A 16,492-nucleotide genomic window follows, 5' to 3' on the forward strand; every position below is an offset into this window, starting at 1 on the left:
TTAGGCTAAATGTGGCCAATTGCTTTACTTTAAATAAAGCAGCAAGTCAATATTATCAAAACATGGTATTACACTCTAATGACCATTTTAGTTCAGATTGACATGCTTGCTACTGAAAATTCAAATAAATAATTAGCTTTTGGAAGATATATTTAAAAAACGTTTTCGTTAAATTGTTTGGTTGCTCATATTCAAGGCTAGCCAGAACTCATCATATAATATTAACAAATGGATTCACCTCATAAATGATAACTTACTGCTTTATCAGACATCAATTACTAGCTGTTTAAAATAAATAAATAGATAAGCCTCATTTTATCTGTGCTGATATCATTCCCTGGCCAGGGGCATGTCTAAAGGGTGGCACAGGGTGGCACTGCTCCCCTATGAAACATAACAAGAACAACATGTGACCCCCTGTAAGACAACATTAATCATTATTGCACACCCACACTTGTACAACACTGTGTTTTTTGAGCAATTATGCTCAAAGCACTAGAAATAACTAAATTCTAAGTTCTGTGCATGGAATTTTACTCTGTATAAAATATGTAAAATTAGGAAATTAATTAGCTTTACTTGCAAAGAAATGAACATCAGAGTGAACGTTTTGTCCTCAAATAAATGCCTGACTAAATGACATTATTATCATGAACTTACCTTTATTTTCTCACACCGAAAATAAATTAAAGACGCACTGAATGCTGGGATTCTGCAGGAGCGGGGAGGTTGCGGAACGCCATCTTTAAACCCCACAAGAGGCCAGCTACAGTTGTGCACCGGGATGAAAAACACTACCCCTGTAGCTCGATACTAGGTCAGATCGTACAGAGTGTATAGTTGATTTCCGATTAAGTAAATAATAAAGAACACCACGATGGGACTGTAAGGAGACGGTCTCAGAACACCGCGAGAGCCTTAAAATGTTGTTATCATAGGCAGACAACAACAATAGACGGAAAGACAACAACGGACTAGCTCGCTAACTCGTTCGCTAGCAGCTTGCCAAGCACTGCGCTGTTTTCAGGCGTTGACTAAAGCTAGGAGCTAACTAGCTGCTTCATTAGCAAATACCTCCGTTTGTGGTGAAATTTGACCGGAGGGGACTTATAGCTGGCACTGCGTATCCAGCTAAATCCGCTGGGGCAGACCGCCATCTCTTTGCCACTTTTTATAGGCATTTTCTTTTACTACAGTTTACGCTGTTTCTTTAGCTAGCTGAACGCTAAGTCCCGACTTCTCCCCCTCCCCAGCGGCCCAGCCGGAGATGCGTGGAAGATGTCGGTGTCGGGGCTGAAGGCCGAACTGAAGTTTTTGGAGTCCATTTTTGATCCAAACCACGAACGATTCAGGATAATTGACTGGAAACCTGACGAACTGAGTTGCCAGTTTAATGTAACTGGGGAAAAGCTATTAATTATTCACTGTAATATAACGGTAAGTGGACGAGAATTCAGATGCCGGGGTTTTGCCTTGTTGGTAGCTAGCGAGCTAAAGTTAACTTGATAGTCAGGTAATAAGCTACCTTCACAACCGTACAGTCTGACGCTAAGCGGGACAGGTTTTACATAGTTGAAATAATCAGTGTCATTTCGCTATTTGTTGTGTGATATTTGTTGAGGCAGTTCACATTACGCAATGTTTTTAGGCAATCCCAGCATTTAGCTCACGATGCATCCAGAATGCTAATGTCGTCAACTCAAATTTTCGTATATAATTGTAAAATTCAATGCGTTAAAAATCCTGCAACGCGTGTAAATAAGTGTTAAACGCATTGGTATCATTGTGTTGTGTTTTTTGTTGTTTCTAGGAATCTTATCCATCTACACCGCCAATTTGGTTTGTGGACTCTGATGACCCGAGCTTGGCTCAAGTTTTAGAGAGATTGGAAGATGTGAGAAAAGGCAGCACTCTGGTAGATATCCTTATATTCTTAGTGCACTTTGTGACATGGGACACTTTAGGAATAAAGCTGCTCATCACTTTAACAACTTCAAAACCTTAACCAAATAATGATGTAAGCTGGCCTCACTTTAAAGGGCGAAACATATTTCCATATTTTTAAGCAGTTATCAACAATACAGATGGCTCCAACATGCATTTTAGATTAATCCAAGACACTATTAGCATAAGCAAACTCCAACTTCAGTGTCACTCCTTATTTTTCCCCTAGTCATTCAAACTGCACCTGCAGGCGTATAGAGGAGCATATTTTTAGGCTAGACCTACATGTCTAAAACCACTAGATAATGTTACAACAGCTGGATTCAGATTAGTACAATAAACAAAGAACGGATGGAGTGCATTTCTTTTAAAATATGAGATAAAATGTAATATCTTAAATATGAGCTTGTATGTAGTTTTTTGTTCATACTTCTAGGCTAGATATTGTAGTTTCATATTATTTGTTAACCTGGATGCTTCCCAAAAAGATTCAAAATGCTACAGCGAGAAGACTAACATGGGGCTCATATTTATTCCATATTAGTGTCTTTTAATTGCCTACCTGTTAAATTCATAATTTAATTCAAAATTCTTCAAAGTGGAGACTTTCTTGTTGTTCCTAATAGAATGGGAAGTATGGCTTCCAGCTATCGGGTTCCTCTCTTGTGGAAGCAGTTCTCTGTTTAGATTTAGGAAGCAGGCATACATTTTTAGGAGTAGGCTTAAAATTCTCTATTCCTGATGAAGCTTATAGTGCGAACTGGATCAGGTGACCCTTAACCATCCCCTAGGTATGCTGCTATAAGCTCAAGCTGCTGGGGGTGTCCCATGATGCACTTGTTCATCACTTGCCTCTCTTCATTTCTTTTTTTAATTTCATTCGTTTACCTGTAGTATCACACTGTTGTGCGCCATGGATGTTTTTCTGTTTTTCTACTGGCTCCTTTAGTTTCTGCTTTGGTGTTTGTCTCCCTCCCTCCCTCCCTTTTTTTTTTAAATTTTTTTTTTTTTTTTAATTTAACCTTTTTTTTCTTCTTTTTTTTAAACTAGTGTTGTGTTTACAAAATGCACACCTTTTTACATAGGCTTTCAAATCTGAAAGTCTTTCGTGCATCAGTGTGTGCGTGTACTTAAGGAATTTGATAAGCATGTCAACGAGCAGGTTTGTTGTTTGTTCCAGTCATATTAGATCACCAGGACAACTTTAGAGGTCAAAATATCTGACAAGTAGTCAGATATTCAAGTAGGTTCTTATCCCTGGTATGAGGTGTACATTATGTACTTTTTTTGGGGGAGGGGGGTTAAAGCTCTTTTTTTCTACATGTGTTTGTAGCACAAAAATATGTTGTATTTAAGTGTTAGTGTTTGGACAGGAGGGCTTTTTTTTGGTTGGATTTATTTTTGTTTGATACTTAATTTGGTCTATATAAGGATTACAACATTGTGAAGCTGTGTGACACATGAGTGAGACAAACCTTTGTCTTTGTTGATAGATAAGATCTCCGTTACCTTTTTTTTTTTTTTTTTTTTTTTTTTTAAGCGCAGATGTTTTTGGTGGTACAGTTTCTCAGCTGCACTAAATTTACAACAGCATAATACACCTGTTTAAAGATTGTCATCCATCCTTTTGCCTAAATACAATGCTAGTCTTCCCACATTTGTTTGCAGCACTGCTAATGTTCTATGTTTAATTCTTAGCTTTAAAAGTTATATGTGGGTCATTTGTCCAAAACTGATTCCTATACTCATAGTGTGTGCAACTTTTTTTTTCCAGAAACATGTGAAAGTCAATGTTTCTGCTATATGACCTTGCTCTGTATTCTTATTTGCAAACTTGTATAGTTGCTCCAATTCTTTATTTTGTTTTTCCTTCCAAGCTTTTACAGCAGTTGAAGAAACTAATTTGTGACCTATGTCGACTGTATAATCTTCCCCAACATCCTGATGTGGAGATGCTGGACCAGCCCTTGCCTGCAGGCCCAGTGGGACAAGACAGAAAGGCAAGTCTACCCACTTGATGTTGTCAAATCCAGCCTAATGGACAATAGCTTCTCAGATTACTTCTAATGAATATGCCTTGCTAAAATACCTTAATGTAGATTGGGATGTTTTATATTGCACTCAAAAACCACTTATAGTTAGTTATGAAATGACCCTCTACATTATAAACACCCTTGGTGATTCATGTGAGGCTCTTCTTCAAGTCAGTGAATTGGCACTTCCCATGTTTAGTAAAATGTGTTCTCCTGTTTTTTAAAATATTATTTTGCAAACTAATTAACTCCTTATGGTCTGTGTTGTTTTTTGTGTGTGTAGCATGGAACAGAGGAGGTCACATCTGAAGAAGAAGATGAGGAGGAAATGGGAGAAGTAAGTCATCCTCTTCAGTCTAAAAAACCTGACGCATTACTCTGGAGCCTGTACTTTGAAACAAATTCAACATACCCCGAATCTCTGTTCCTTATCTGCCTTTACATTCCTCATAGTTATCAACATGAAAGGGTCTGCTGATTTTTTTCTTTTTCTTTCCCAAAGTAAGAAAAAACTATAAGATTAAAAATATATGAACAGGTTAAACGCATGGGTGCTAAAGGCAACACAACTTCTGCAGCCAAATCAGGGCTGTGCGTGAGTCTGAGTGATATATGCTGTATAAAGTGTAATATATGCTGTATGAATGTTTGAATTTTAAGCTCCTTTGGTCAGTAAGAGTAGAAAAGAGCTAACATATTAGTAAATATAAAAAAAGGAAAGTCAGCAAAAATACAGTTAGTTAGTTAGTTAACAGGTTTATCAGTAGTACAGCTCTATCATTAAGTAATGAGAGAAACCAATAGAGCAGATTTTTTTAAGGTCTTATTTGTTTAAAAAAAATTAGCTGGAACCTCAGTGGTGTTTAATGGTCTGAAAGCAACTTTCTGGGATAATGTGAAAACAGAATTCAAAAGTCTTCTTGCAAACATTAAGTTGCAAATATATGACCTGTTTTCAGACCGTATGTTTAAGTTTATAGAACAAGATTTTAAAATTGCTTCAAGGAGAAGGGGTGGGGTATGATACAGTTAGTTGCTTCTAATAAGTCATATTTCATACTAATGTTGATCAACAAAAAGACAGAATTTAGATGTTATAAAATACTTTTAATCGTCTTGGTATCTGTGCACGGAGGTCTCTTCCAAGAATGCGGTAATGCTGTTGCTACCCAGGGTCAAATTTAAAGTGAAACCCAGTAAGCCCAAGTCATGCTTTGTGAATTGACTTTTTTTGTCTTTGTTTATATTTTTTCCCCTCGACTCCTTAATTTGTATGGATTTTATGTGAAGTACTTTTGGCCTTTGTTTATGTATTATAATTTGAAAAATGTTTGATGAAAATATCCACAAGTTATGCATGTATGACTATCATCATAAAATCAAACACTAATAACTTTTCTCATCTTATCACACTGCAAATGTCTTAACCGTGGGCTTTTTGTTTTGTTGTATATGTGTATGCTGTTGTTATTTAAAATGTTTGAAATATTAAGTATGATCCAACAGGACATCGAGGATTTGGACCACTATGAAATGAAAGAGGAGGAGCCCGTAGATGGGAAGAAATCTGAGGATGATGGGATTGAGAAGGAGAATTTGGCAATCTTGGAGAAGATCCGAAAGAACCAGCGCCAGGACCATTTGAATGTAAGTTTCAGGAAAAAAGGCCGGTTAATATTTATCACACCTTGCTTCTAATTCATTAATCTATGCAGCATTTCGGTATACCCCGTTTGTCATTAGTGATTGCATTAGTGAATAACAAAAGATGCCCTCAATGTGGGGTACTGATATAAATATTGATGTCTGATATGATAAAGCTTTGTCTCTGACACTGGCCCAGCTTAAGTAAAAATGGCAGCTTTACCCCTAGGACTGCATTCTTTGTCTTTTATAGTTGTTTTATATTTTCCAGGGAGCTGTGTCTGGCTCAGTGCAAGCCTCTGACCGTTTGATGAAGGAACTAAGAGAGATCTACAGGTCTCAGAGTTATAAGACAGGTATAAACAGTACACAATGATTTGTTTAACCTTTGAGCAACAAAATAATCACACATAAATGTATCATGGGTCCTGTCTTTGTTTGTAATGGAGGAATATTTTTGAACGTTAGGCATTGCAATAGAGAGCTGTGGCATTTACATGGTCAGAGGAAAGTATTTGGGAAGATGTTTAGTGTGCTCAATTCCTTACTCTCACCATTGTGAGGTACCTTACTCTTTCTGTCTTGTCCTAATGAGGTCAGGACATGAACACTCATGTGGGTGTGGTGATTGTACTGTAGGCATCTACACCCTTTACTGTTTACTGACAATCTTTCTATAGCAACACACCATAGAATAAGAATATTGGCTGACAGCATGTGACGGTGGGTCATATTAAACAAAATGCATTTTATACTTTGCCTCTGTGTCTTACGCACCACTCTCAAGAGAGCTGATCAAAAGGACAGTGGTTTATTAGGGAGTCTGCTACTAGGCCTTGCAATTGCAGATATCTGAAGGTTCAATTTTAAACAATTTCTTTTGCAGGCATCTATTCAGTTGAACTTGTTAATGACAGCCTATACGAATGGCACGTCAAACTGAGGACGTAAGTAACTTTAGGATATTGAGTCATGAATTAAAATAATAAAAATAAATTATATACATGTGCAAAAAGGCAAACTGTGATTTTTTTTTTTTTTTTATGACCTACAGGGTGGATCCAGATAGCCCTTTACACAGTGACTTACAAGTGCTAAAGGAAAAGGAGGGAATGGACTACATTTTACTAAACTTCTCATATAAAGTAAGTAAACCTGATGTTTTGCTAACAAATAATGAATTGGATTTATACAGCGCTTTTCAAGGCACCCAAAGCGCTTTACAATACCACTATTCATTCACTCTCACATTCATACACTGGTGGAGGCAGCTACAGTTGTAGCCACAGCTGCCCTGGGGCAGACTGACAGAAGCGAGGCTGCCATATCGCGCCATCGGCTCCTCTGGCCAACACCAGTAGGCAGTAGGGTAAAGTGTCTTGCCCAGGGACACAACGACCAGGACAGAGAGCCCAGGGATCGAACCGGCGACCTTCCGGTTACAGATGCGATTCCCAACCCCCTGAGCCACGGTCGCCCCTGATCAAAGTAAAATGCAATGTAGGAATCTTTTGAAGTAAATGAACCTTTTTTTCTGGTTACTTCTGCAGGATAATTTCCCTTTTGATCCACCGTTTGTCCGGGTAGTTTCTCCTGTGCTTTCTGGAGGGTAAGTTAATTTTCTTGGTACACTTCTATAATTTCTTCCCTTTTAAGTTGCCATTATCAAGCAGAGACTGCATTAGTGTAAGATTTAAAAAGTGATTCTGCCTTATTGTTTCCTTTCCCGTGCTTTAGTTATGTTCTTGGCGGAGGTGCCCTGTGCATGGAACTTCTTACTAAACAGGTATTTTTAGAATGGTTTCATAAAACGCAGACGACAAATTTAGGTATTGCCTTGGTTTGTTTTTCAATGTTTTTTTTTTTTTTTCCTTCTACTCTTTGAATATATATATTTTTTTAAACCTGCTGTTATTGACATTTGGTTTTTGATTGCAGGGTTGGAGCAGTGCCTATTCCATTGAGTCTGTTATCATGCAGATCAATGCCACTTTAGTTAAAGGAAAAGCCAGAGTGCAGTTTGGAGCCAATAAAGTAAGTGAGGAAGCTTCATTTCAGCTCTGATATAATGGTGGATTCACATAGTGAATTATGTGAACCAAAGTGACAGGGGCTTTCACACAGTTACATGGTTCTAAGTGATGGCCAGTCATACTGTGCAACAGCCTCTTGTTTTGGTAGTGAATGTTGGATTTGTTTATTAATTCCTATCAAATTGGACTGAGTAGGGATGCACAGTACAGGCTGTCTCAGATAGGAAGCAAAACAGCTTTTCATCTTTCTCGGCATGACATTGCAATAGTTTTCAGTTATTGCAATTTATTCTTTCCTAATGACAACAGATCTGATAATGAGTGTAGTTCATCTGTGTTTTTCCAGTACACCACTTTTAAGGCTATTTGTGTAAAACATGTTGCAGGTTTGCTTGTATAGTCTACATATAGAGTCTTAAAATGAAGCCAGTCTTCATGTTTGATGTTAGATTAGTCTATTATAAGTTGGATAGTTAAAAAAAAAGATACCAAAAAGAAAGTAAAATTGAGTCAGACAGGGGACCACACCAGCCCATTTGTGAAAATATATACAATTGATGACTTAAGCCCCTTTTTCCATTAGTACCTACTCGGATCAACTCCCCACGGATTGCCACGACTCAACTCGGATCGTCGGGTTTTCCACTATAATCCAGTACTACCTAACTTGTGTGGTTGTCGTCATAGCAGCTTGTCCGAGCGTCCTGTGATCTAATTAATATGTGACACAAACGCTACAAAAAAGGTGGATGTTGAGGCAAGTTGTTTTTTGTAGCCATATCCCTCGTTGCTGGGTTTCGAAAATGGCGGTTTTCATTTTTACGTGAATGAGACGCTCTTATGACTCATCGAATGCGCTACTGACCAGCCAGTCGGTGGCACGCAGTCTGAAGACGCCACATTTTGGTACCTGCTTGTATCACTTGAAACCCGAGCGATCTGAGCAGGTACTAAAAATGTATCTGGTACCAGGTACTGTGACCTAATTGAAAACTGTGGCAAACCATGCTGAGTCGATCAGAGTAGGTATTAATGTAAATAGGACTTCAGTGAGTCTGAGAATAAAGGGACACATCATCTTACTGTTGCTACAGGTTTTGCACTGTATAAAGGTTTTATTGCACATTTTATTCCCTGTAAATTTTCAATTTGTCCAAAAATGGACAAATTAATGGAAGTGGAACAGTTTGGATTTTGTATTTGTAGTTTAAAATATCTCTGTTATCATAATCAGAATACTTTATTAATCCCTAAGGAAATTATGTATTAACCCAGAATTCTTAACACTTTAGTACTGAAGGTAAAGTGTGGTGCACTACAGGTGCAGTCTAGCTTGAATGGTGATGGTGTTTGTGAATGCAGTCTGGTATGAAGGACAAAAAAGTGTCTTCATTATCATCTACCTTGCACACTGTTTTGGTCTTGATGTTAGAGCTTGCTAGATAATAATCTCCTTTTCTTGTAGGAAACAGCTGTCGTTGCTATTTGCTTATTCTCCAATGTTATCCTAAACTCAGTGCTTATGGTAAAGTTGGCTTCATTTTCATCTTTTAATGCAGAATCAGTACAATCTTGCCAGAGCACAGCAGTCCTACAAATCCCTGGTTCAGATCCATGAAAAGAACGGTGAGTGTTTTCTGTCTCCAGTTTCATACAGAATACATTGCAGACCTTGTTTACTGAAACCAAAACCCTCTCAGCCATTAAAGCCGAGGGATATTGGATCATTAACTGTGGTGTATATATACCTAACATGGACTACATTTGAATGTAGTCTGCTTCTGATTCATGTCACTCTGCTACAATAAAACCTGTCTGATTAAATAAAATAAAGAATTTAGGAACTGAACATCTTTAGTGTATATATGATTAATGGCAATGAATGCAATTGAAAAGGACTGCTGGGGGAAAAAAACAAACATACAAAGCCAGATCCTAATGTGCACTATATGTCCTTAGTCTAACAACTGGGAAAAAAAATTGCATGGTGGTTTTGGTTCTTGCACTAGTCACCACACATGTTGCTAAATTCAGATGCAAGCCAGTGAGGTAGAAAGTAATGTGGTCAATCATTTTGACATTCGCTATTATTGACTTTGTTTTTCTTTACCCTGTAGTCATCGTCTTCCTTTATCTTCCTTTCCTAGGCTGGTACACACCCCCTAAGGAGGACGGCTAATACAGACTGTTGCCTTTCCTGAACTGGGACCATATGTCTTAGATTTTTCTTTTCCTTTTCCTTGCGACCAATATTGTTTTTATCCTGCAAACTATTTTTGTTATCTACATGACACTTGGAACTCTATACCAAATTTCCCATTAATTGACAACCCAAAAACTAGCACACAAACACAAAGACATCCCACCTCTACATGAAATTTACATCCAATTTCATTAGCTATTGAAAAAAGTGTCCTCTCCTCAGATATTACTTCCCTTTATACTTCTGTTGTCTGATGCAATCAGATTATTTTTTTCCATTCAACATTTGTCCCATACTCCATTAAATCGGTAGACTCAATATTATGTGCTTTCTCACCCTTTGGTTTTGGCATTGAGCATGCCAACGTTACTTGCTGGCTGTGGATTGAAAGGTGCGGCATGGCTTTATCCTCCAGCAGTGGCAGTCTGATGTTCCAGTTGCCAGACAAGGCCTTTCTGGTCACAAACTGGATCTGAGAATGGCTTGTGACATTCCCTAATATGATGCACTGGTAGCTGGGAAGGACATTTAAATGCTAGTGTTTGGAAGGACCCCCACCTTTTCTCTCCTTGGATGGCCTCTGTAATATTGTGCTCATATATTATCTTTCATGCCAAGACCCCTCCTCTGGAATAACATGATTCTGGGGATAGTTTGCTTTCAAACCTCTGTCTTTTAAAGCTTGAAACCTTGAGTTGAGGAAGAAGATGATGAGACTTTTCCAGTCTGAGTGGCACAGCCCATAATGACGAACAGCATCCTCCTGGGCTTGGAGATCACTGTTATCATCCCAAGCAGCCACTGGACCACCTCCTGCAGGAGAGATGTGGTGCCTGAGTGGTAACATAGAAAATCTCATCAGGCAACGCAGGGGCATGTTCGGATTGGATTACACTGTAATGTAGTTGATTTTAACTCCACATGTAAACATGTACATTTGTATTTCTGCAAAAGGATTTAATTGTTTATAATGTAACCTTGTCGGGGTCTTTGGCTGGGCAGAGACTGTATTACAATATACTCTTGACTATTAACTGCAGGGGCACTGCAACTTCTCAAGACCCATTTAGAGTAAGAAAGTTGCTTCATTGACACTCTTGCAGAAGGAAACAAAAGTTCACCATGTTCTTATGTAAGCTTATGACTACTGCAGTTTTTGTTGTTTTTATAAATATATATATATATATCCTTATTTTATTGACAGCAGTGACAGTAATCATTCCCCTTATTTGATGGCACCTCTAACTACAATGACCCTAACAATATTGGCATAGATGCAGCTGTTCCTGGCATGCCAAAGGTTTGGCTATTCATATCTAATCACTTAAACCAGACGAACCTCAGTAAGGCTATGCAGTGAAGACAGTCTTGTGGAGTTTTGTTGAGCTGAAAATTAGTCTTAAGACCTTAACAGTATAGTTACCTGCTTAGTTATTGTAACTGGTCTGCATCCTGACAACTTTTCCAATTTTGCAGTCTAGGAAAAAAGTGACCTTTTACCTGCTGACTTTTCCTTGACCTCATGGCTGTTTTAAAGTTCAGTCAGAGCTACAAATTCACAGCAATAGTCTTGACCATATACCTTTCCATTTACCTTTCCTTACCATTCTAGCTTCACACTTGGCAAGATCAACTCGAGGCTGTTCCATTTCCAGAATATTTGGTCAGGTTTGATAAATATTTGTTCAGATTTGCCACAGGAAAGACCTATCTCTTCCCATTACCACCTCTCTGGTTACTATTCATGACCACTCTCAGCGCTGCTGTACCCCTCAGCATGCTGAGGCTTTGATGTAATGTGAATAATATGCAGAAACTGTGGAGCATTCCAATTAATGCAGTTACACGTTTGTTGTGGGTGTTCTGTTGTGTGGTTACTTGCATTGTTTTCAGTATGTTGTCCTGATGACCAGCGTAGAAAGCTTAGTTATGCTATTTCATACAGGCATTCCTCATATTTGAGTTTATTTAGAATTTCCTCAGTGATACTGACCTCAGTCTCAACAGTGTGAGATGGGTACAAAGCATAGAGCTTGTTCGTGTTCAGCACGTCTGGCATGTATTGAGGCTTGCAGGATATGGTGAGAATCACCCTCTTGTGGTGTTCTCACCACAACAATCTCAACATGACTATGGATTATTGGCATGGTTGTTAACTGTTATGATGTGCATTGGTATTCACTTCACTCCGGTAATATTTTTGAGCCCACCCCTGCATTATCTGGAGAAGCAAACTCAGGAATACATACTGCACACTCGATTTTCCAAGCTCTTGCTTCAGAATATCGTCATGAAAAAGGAAAAAAAATTGAATTTGGCAATCTTTTTTTGGGCTGTTTTAAAACTACGCCTCCTTTTTACCTGTAGGTTTTATTGTCAAATTGCAGATAGGATTCTGAGGTTCATATTTACTTGGCAAGTGTTTGGAATGATTTAACAAAATGGAGAAGAGATGTTTTTTGATTATAAAGCACTTGATCAGGAGTTAAGGAAACATCTACCCTGTGTCTTTGATATTGCTGTATTTTGCATGTCCATTTATCAGTGGATCGTTTCCCCTAAGCAACCAAAGACAAGTGGTTGGCTGTTTGGTTTTTGTTTTTTGTTTTTTTTAATAGATGTATCCAGTTTTTCAACACATGCGTACTTGTGCTTTCCTACTACATCAGTGCACAGAATTGTTTCTCCCTGTGTGCTGTTTAATTAACCAGGTCAGCTACAGTATGAGACTCATGGACTTACAAGACATCCTACCTGGTTGGATTACTTTTTCAAAGATGCCAGGGTTCCCAACAAAAGCCGCAGTTCAGATTCGTGTGCCATCAGATCAATTATAATCCTGCATCTTTAACTTGACCTTTTGGGGTAATGGTGTACTCAAGTCTGTTGTGCTCCAAATAAGAGCTTTTATTACACCAACATATGTCTGACTAACAAAACCTTGGCTTGACGAGTAACGTATTGGAGGACTGAACTAGCCTGAAACTGGGTTCTTCACCTTGCTTCATTAACTGCGGTGGCCGGGTTATAAAGTTATGCACTGTCGGCATGCTTTGTTTTCGTTTAATTTCTTTTCTTTTTTCTTTTTTTCCATTGCAAGGGTGATTTTGACCATGTAAAGTAATTTGTAAACTTGCATCAAGTTTATGAATAAAGAATTTTATGAATTTTTTATTTCTTTATTTATACAAGTTGATTAGAAGTATGGAAGTAAGATGATCTCTACTTATTCATCTTGGGGTTGAATTGGAGATGTAGGCTATTTCAGCTGCCAGGGCAAAAGGTAGAATATACACTGGAAAACCTGGTGTTGGAGTACAATATGTTACTCTAGCCTAAACGGTAATTAACAGATTTTGAAACTAAAGTGTAAAACTTTTTTGGCTGCACACATGCATAATTACTGTACTGTACTTTTGCAGGTGCTGATGTCCATGCAGTTTAATTTTATTAGCGTTTGAGTGCATGTCTTACATTTTCCAGTAGATGGTGGTGTTTGCTTAATTATTCAGGTGTCAGCTTTTGCTTAGCCTTCCTCACCTAGTATCTTGACAAGACCAAAAGAAATGTGGCAGTGACTTCAGTAACTGTCCATCTGCTTCTCTTTAAACATGATTTTAAGGTTTTGGTTTTTTAACTTATATCTAAGAATCTATGCCTTTTTTAGTATAATAAATAATAGGACCTGCTCAGATGGGTATCTGAACTAGCACGGTGCACCAACAATTATGATGAAATGTTCAGATTACATTGCTGTATGTCTGAAGTAATTTAAACTTGACCAGTGTAGTCAGATGACAGTATGGTTGCATCAGTGTCACATACCCATAGATGCATCTAGTGTGAAGGCAACAGTAACAGCTTAAGGGAAGTGGATGCATGGGATCAAATTGGAGACTTTCTCTTCTTCGATAGTCTTGCAGGGAGTAGAGGAAGTTCCAATTTTTGGTTTAGTTTCTTTGGATGGCAATAATTTATTGCAACTTCCCAAAGGGAAACTACTTGAACAGGTGGTGTTCTGGGTAAATGAGATAAACAGATTTGATCCTCTTTAGTGTTTCAACTAATGGTTTAATAGTAGAATTAGTTAAATGGTTAGTTGGCCTTCCAGGTTCTGTTTGTGCTAGAAAACACCACCAGGTGGTAATGGAGCACCCTTATAACTTGAGGCTATTTTTTTTTTTTTCTTTCAAAGTCAGTTGTGATATTCAACATTGGCTTGTAACATTGGTCCGCAGTTAGTGCTCCATTATAAAACTCATTCCTGTTCTTACCGTCTCTGTAGCTCATTTCCTCCAAGGTTGAATGAATGAATAATGAGGTCATTTCTTTCAGTGAAAGGTTTGCTATTGATGGAATTCAGTCTCATATGGACATGGACAGTTCATAATCTACCATCAGTTTTTTTTCTCTCCCCCATCTAATGGATGTCACATTTGTGATAAATAGCAGAATTAATCCCAAACAGGTCTCATAACGAGCAGGAGACCCATCACTGATAACAGATGACCTATTGATTGTCATCCTGTTGCAACCTGGATAGTTATGGGTTTTATAAACCACTTAAGCCAAGAACCACAAAATTAGGAACTGGTACCACATCGCTAATTTAAACTTGGATGCCAGCATAATGAGAAGTGGAAACAAGCAGTTTGTCAACAAAAGGCTAATGGCCGGTTGTTACAGCAGTTTTTATTTTTGTTTACTGGTAGGTCTGGATGGCTGCCCTGTGAGCTGGAGAAGAGAAGGGCTCATTATCCGTGTCCAACCTGCTGCTTACCTTGGATCCAGCTCTGCAAGAGATCAGCAAGGGTGGAACACAAAGGAAATACCCTGTGCATCTGTGTGATTAAGTGTCCAAACTGAGGGCGTGAAATAGCTGCCTTTTCCTCCTCCACTCTGGGCCAGAGCACTGCGTGGTGGGACGCATTCAAAACCAGCTGGAGCTGATTGATAGCCTCCAGCTTGATAGCCACGTCCATCAGAGCCTGACTGTATTACCTTTTACTGGCAACATGCTCAAGTGTAAACCCAGATTCAGATTGTGTGCATCAACTGGGAGCTCTGAGCCTTTTAGTCCTGTACCTGACCAATCCTCCTCCTCTCACCAACTGGGCAGATATGACATTACGGTTAATGCAGATAGCAAAGATTTAATTTATGTTTACTGTAAATACTAGCTGTCCACAGACAGCTAGTATTTAGCTTAGCCTTGAAACATTTTTTAAAATAGCCTTGCTGTTTTGCCGGTGAAGGGAACAGAATCGTTCTCATTATCAAGTGACATGATTGTGTAGCATACATCTTTAATCACTTAAGATAAAGAATTTAGTGCAAAGGTCTAAATTCATTTGAGTTTTCGCTAATGTTGTGCCAAATATATTTAGATTTTTTTTCAAGGTGAGCTCTATAAATTCTCTTGTTTGTGTGTTTCTTTCATCTGTTTATCAATTTCTGTTATTTCAGTTATTGCAACATATGTGTAATATGAGAATGTCTAAGCTGACAGACAGGAAAGAAAATTTAGGAAGGCGGGAGAAAATATAATAGGGCCAAGGTCTTCTGTTTGGTGATCGTGATCAACTACAACTGGTAGTTTCTCTTTGCCAGCATGAAAAGGACTTGTTTGAAAGTACTCATTGTATTAACCAATACTGAGAACAATGGGAAAGTCTAAGGAACCCAGTGAAGTTAAGAAGGAGAATTTTAGACAGCAGTTGTAAAGGTCTCTTGGAGCTACTGCAGATTTGGAAATCATCAAACAACTGTACATAAGAATTTTTCACAGGTAGGTTTCAATCGCTTTTTTCCCCTTTAAATGAAATGATCATTTAAAAACTACATTTTTTTTTGTTTTTGTCTAATATTAAAATATATTTGATGATGTGAAATGTATAAGTAAATATGCAGGAAAACAAAATAAATGAGGAAGAAGACAAATACTTAAAAGTAACGGTGAGGCTTTCTAACCTAAGAACACTATATGTACTCCCAAGCATGGCGGTGGCAGCATCGTGATCTGTGGATGTCGTGTTGCCAGCAGTACAAAACTACCATTCATGCCCATGATTAGTGTATGTACAATTCCAAGAAAGACAACACACTTAGAACAAGTTTAAAGGTTTAAATTTCCTGTTTAATACTGAACATTTTAATAAACATCATAAAAAGAAAATGGAAATATTAACACCCCCCCCCCCCCCCCCCCCCCCCAATTAAAAAAAAAAGTATATATTTTATACCTCGTTATTCTCTTTAGCTTACAGTGGCTATGTAAACAAAATATGCAGAGTGCCTTCATCATGCAGTTTTCTTACCTCCATAGGCATATTTAAAGGGCAGCACTGTGTCTCATTTAGGATGTGACAGCCTGTAGTCGTCTTTTATTCCTGGATGCATTTAATTAAAGTAATCTGTTCCTGCCAACTCCTGCGGTCAGTATCCCAAAGATGCTTTAAACAGTGCAACAGGAACAAAACCAGATGTTTTAACAGACAGCAAGTGCTTCCTGGTATTAATAGACAAGCAGCACTTTTATAGTGCTCTGTGTGAGCCTTGTTAAGCTAAATGGAGAGCACAGGCACAGGGCTAGAGTCATCGTGTCTCTCTCTGAAAAAAGAGCAAATCTCAGTGTG

At 38.3% G+C, this 16,492-nt stretch overlaps 1 protein-coding gene across 2 annotated transcripts; it reads left to right on the top strand.

Moving 5' to 3' along the window:
• Positions 1 to 733: 733 nt before the first annotated feature.
• On the top strand, positions 734 to 16,017 carry LOC146678318 (ubiquitin-conjugating enzyme E2 Q2-like). Of its 2 annotated transcripts, none has more exons than XM_085382015.1 (13): positions 734 to 1,437; positions 1,811 to 1,915; positions 3,822 to 3,944; positions 4,261 to 4,314; positions 5,484 to 5,624; positions 5,893 to 5,977; positions 6,508 to 6,568; positions 6,676 to 6,766; positions 7,172 to 7,230; positions 7,359 to 7,407; positions 7,560 to 7,655; positions 9,214 to 9,280; positions 14,570 to 16,017. In XM_085382015.1, exons 1-13 carry the CDS (start codon positions 1,279 to 1,281, stop codon positions 14,704 to 14,706), a joined length of 1,227 nt encoding a protein of 408 aa, XP_085238141.1. In that variant the 5' UTR covers positions 734 to 1,278; the 3' UTR covers positions 14,707 to 16,017. The 2 variants fall into 2 exon arrangements, with proteins under 2 accessions (XP_085238141.1, XP_085238215.1); XM_085382089.1 differs by lacking the exon at positions 14,570 to 16,017 and adding an exon at positions 9,802 to 13,024 and having other exon boundaries at positions 738 to 1,437.
• The last annotated feature ends 475 nt before the right edge of the window (positions 16,018 to 16,492 follow it).

The sequence above is a fragment of the Rhamphochromis longiceps genome, linkage group LG1 (assembly GCF_057381845.1).
Source record: "Rhamphochromis longiceps isolate RC_006_pf linkage group LG1, R_longiceps_female_GT1.1, whole genome shotgun sequence".
NCBI classification, from domain to species: Eukaryota; Metazoa; Chordata; class Actinopteri; order Cichliformes; family Cichlidae; genus Rhamphochromis; species Rhamphochromis longiceps.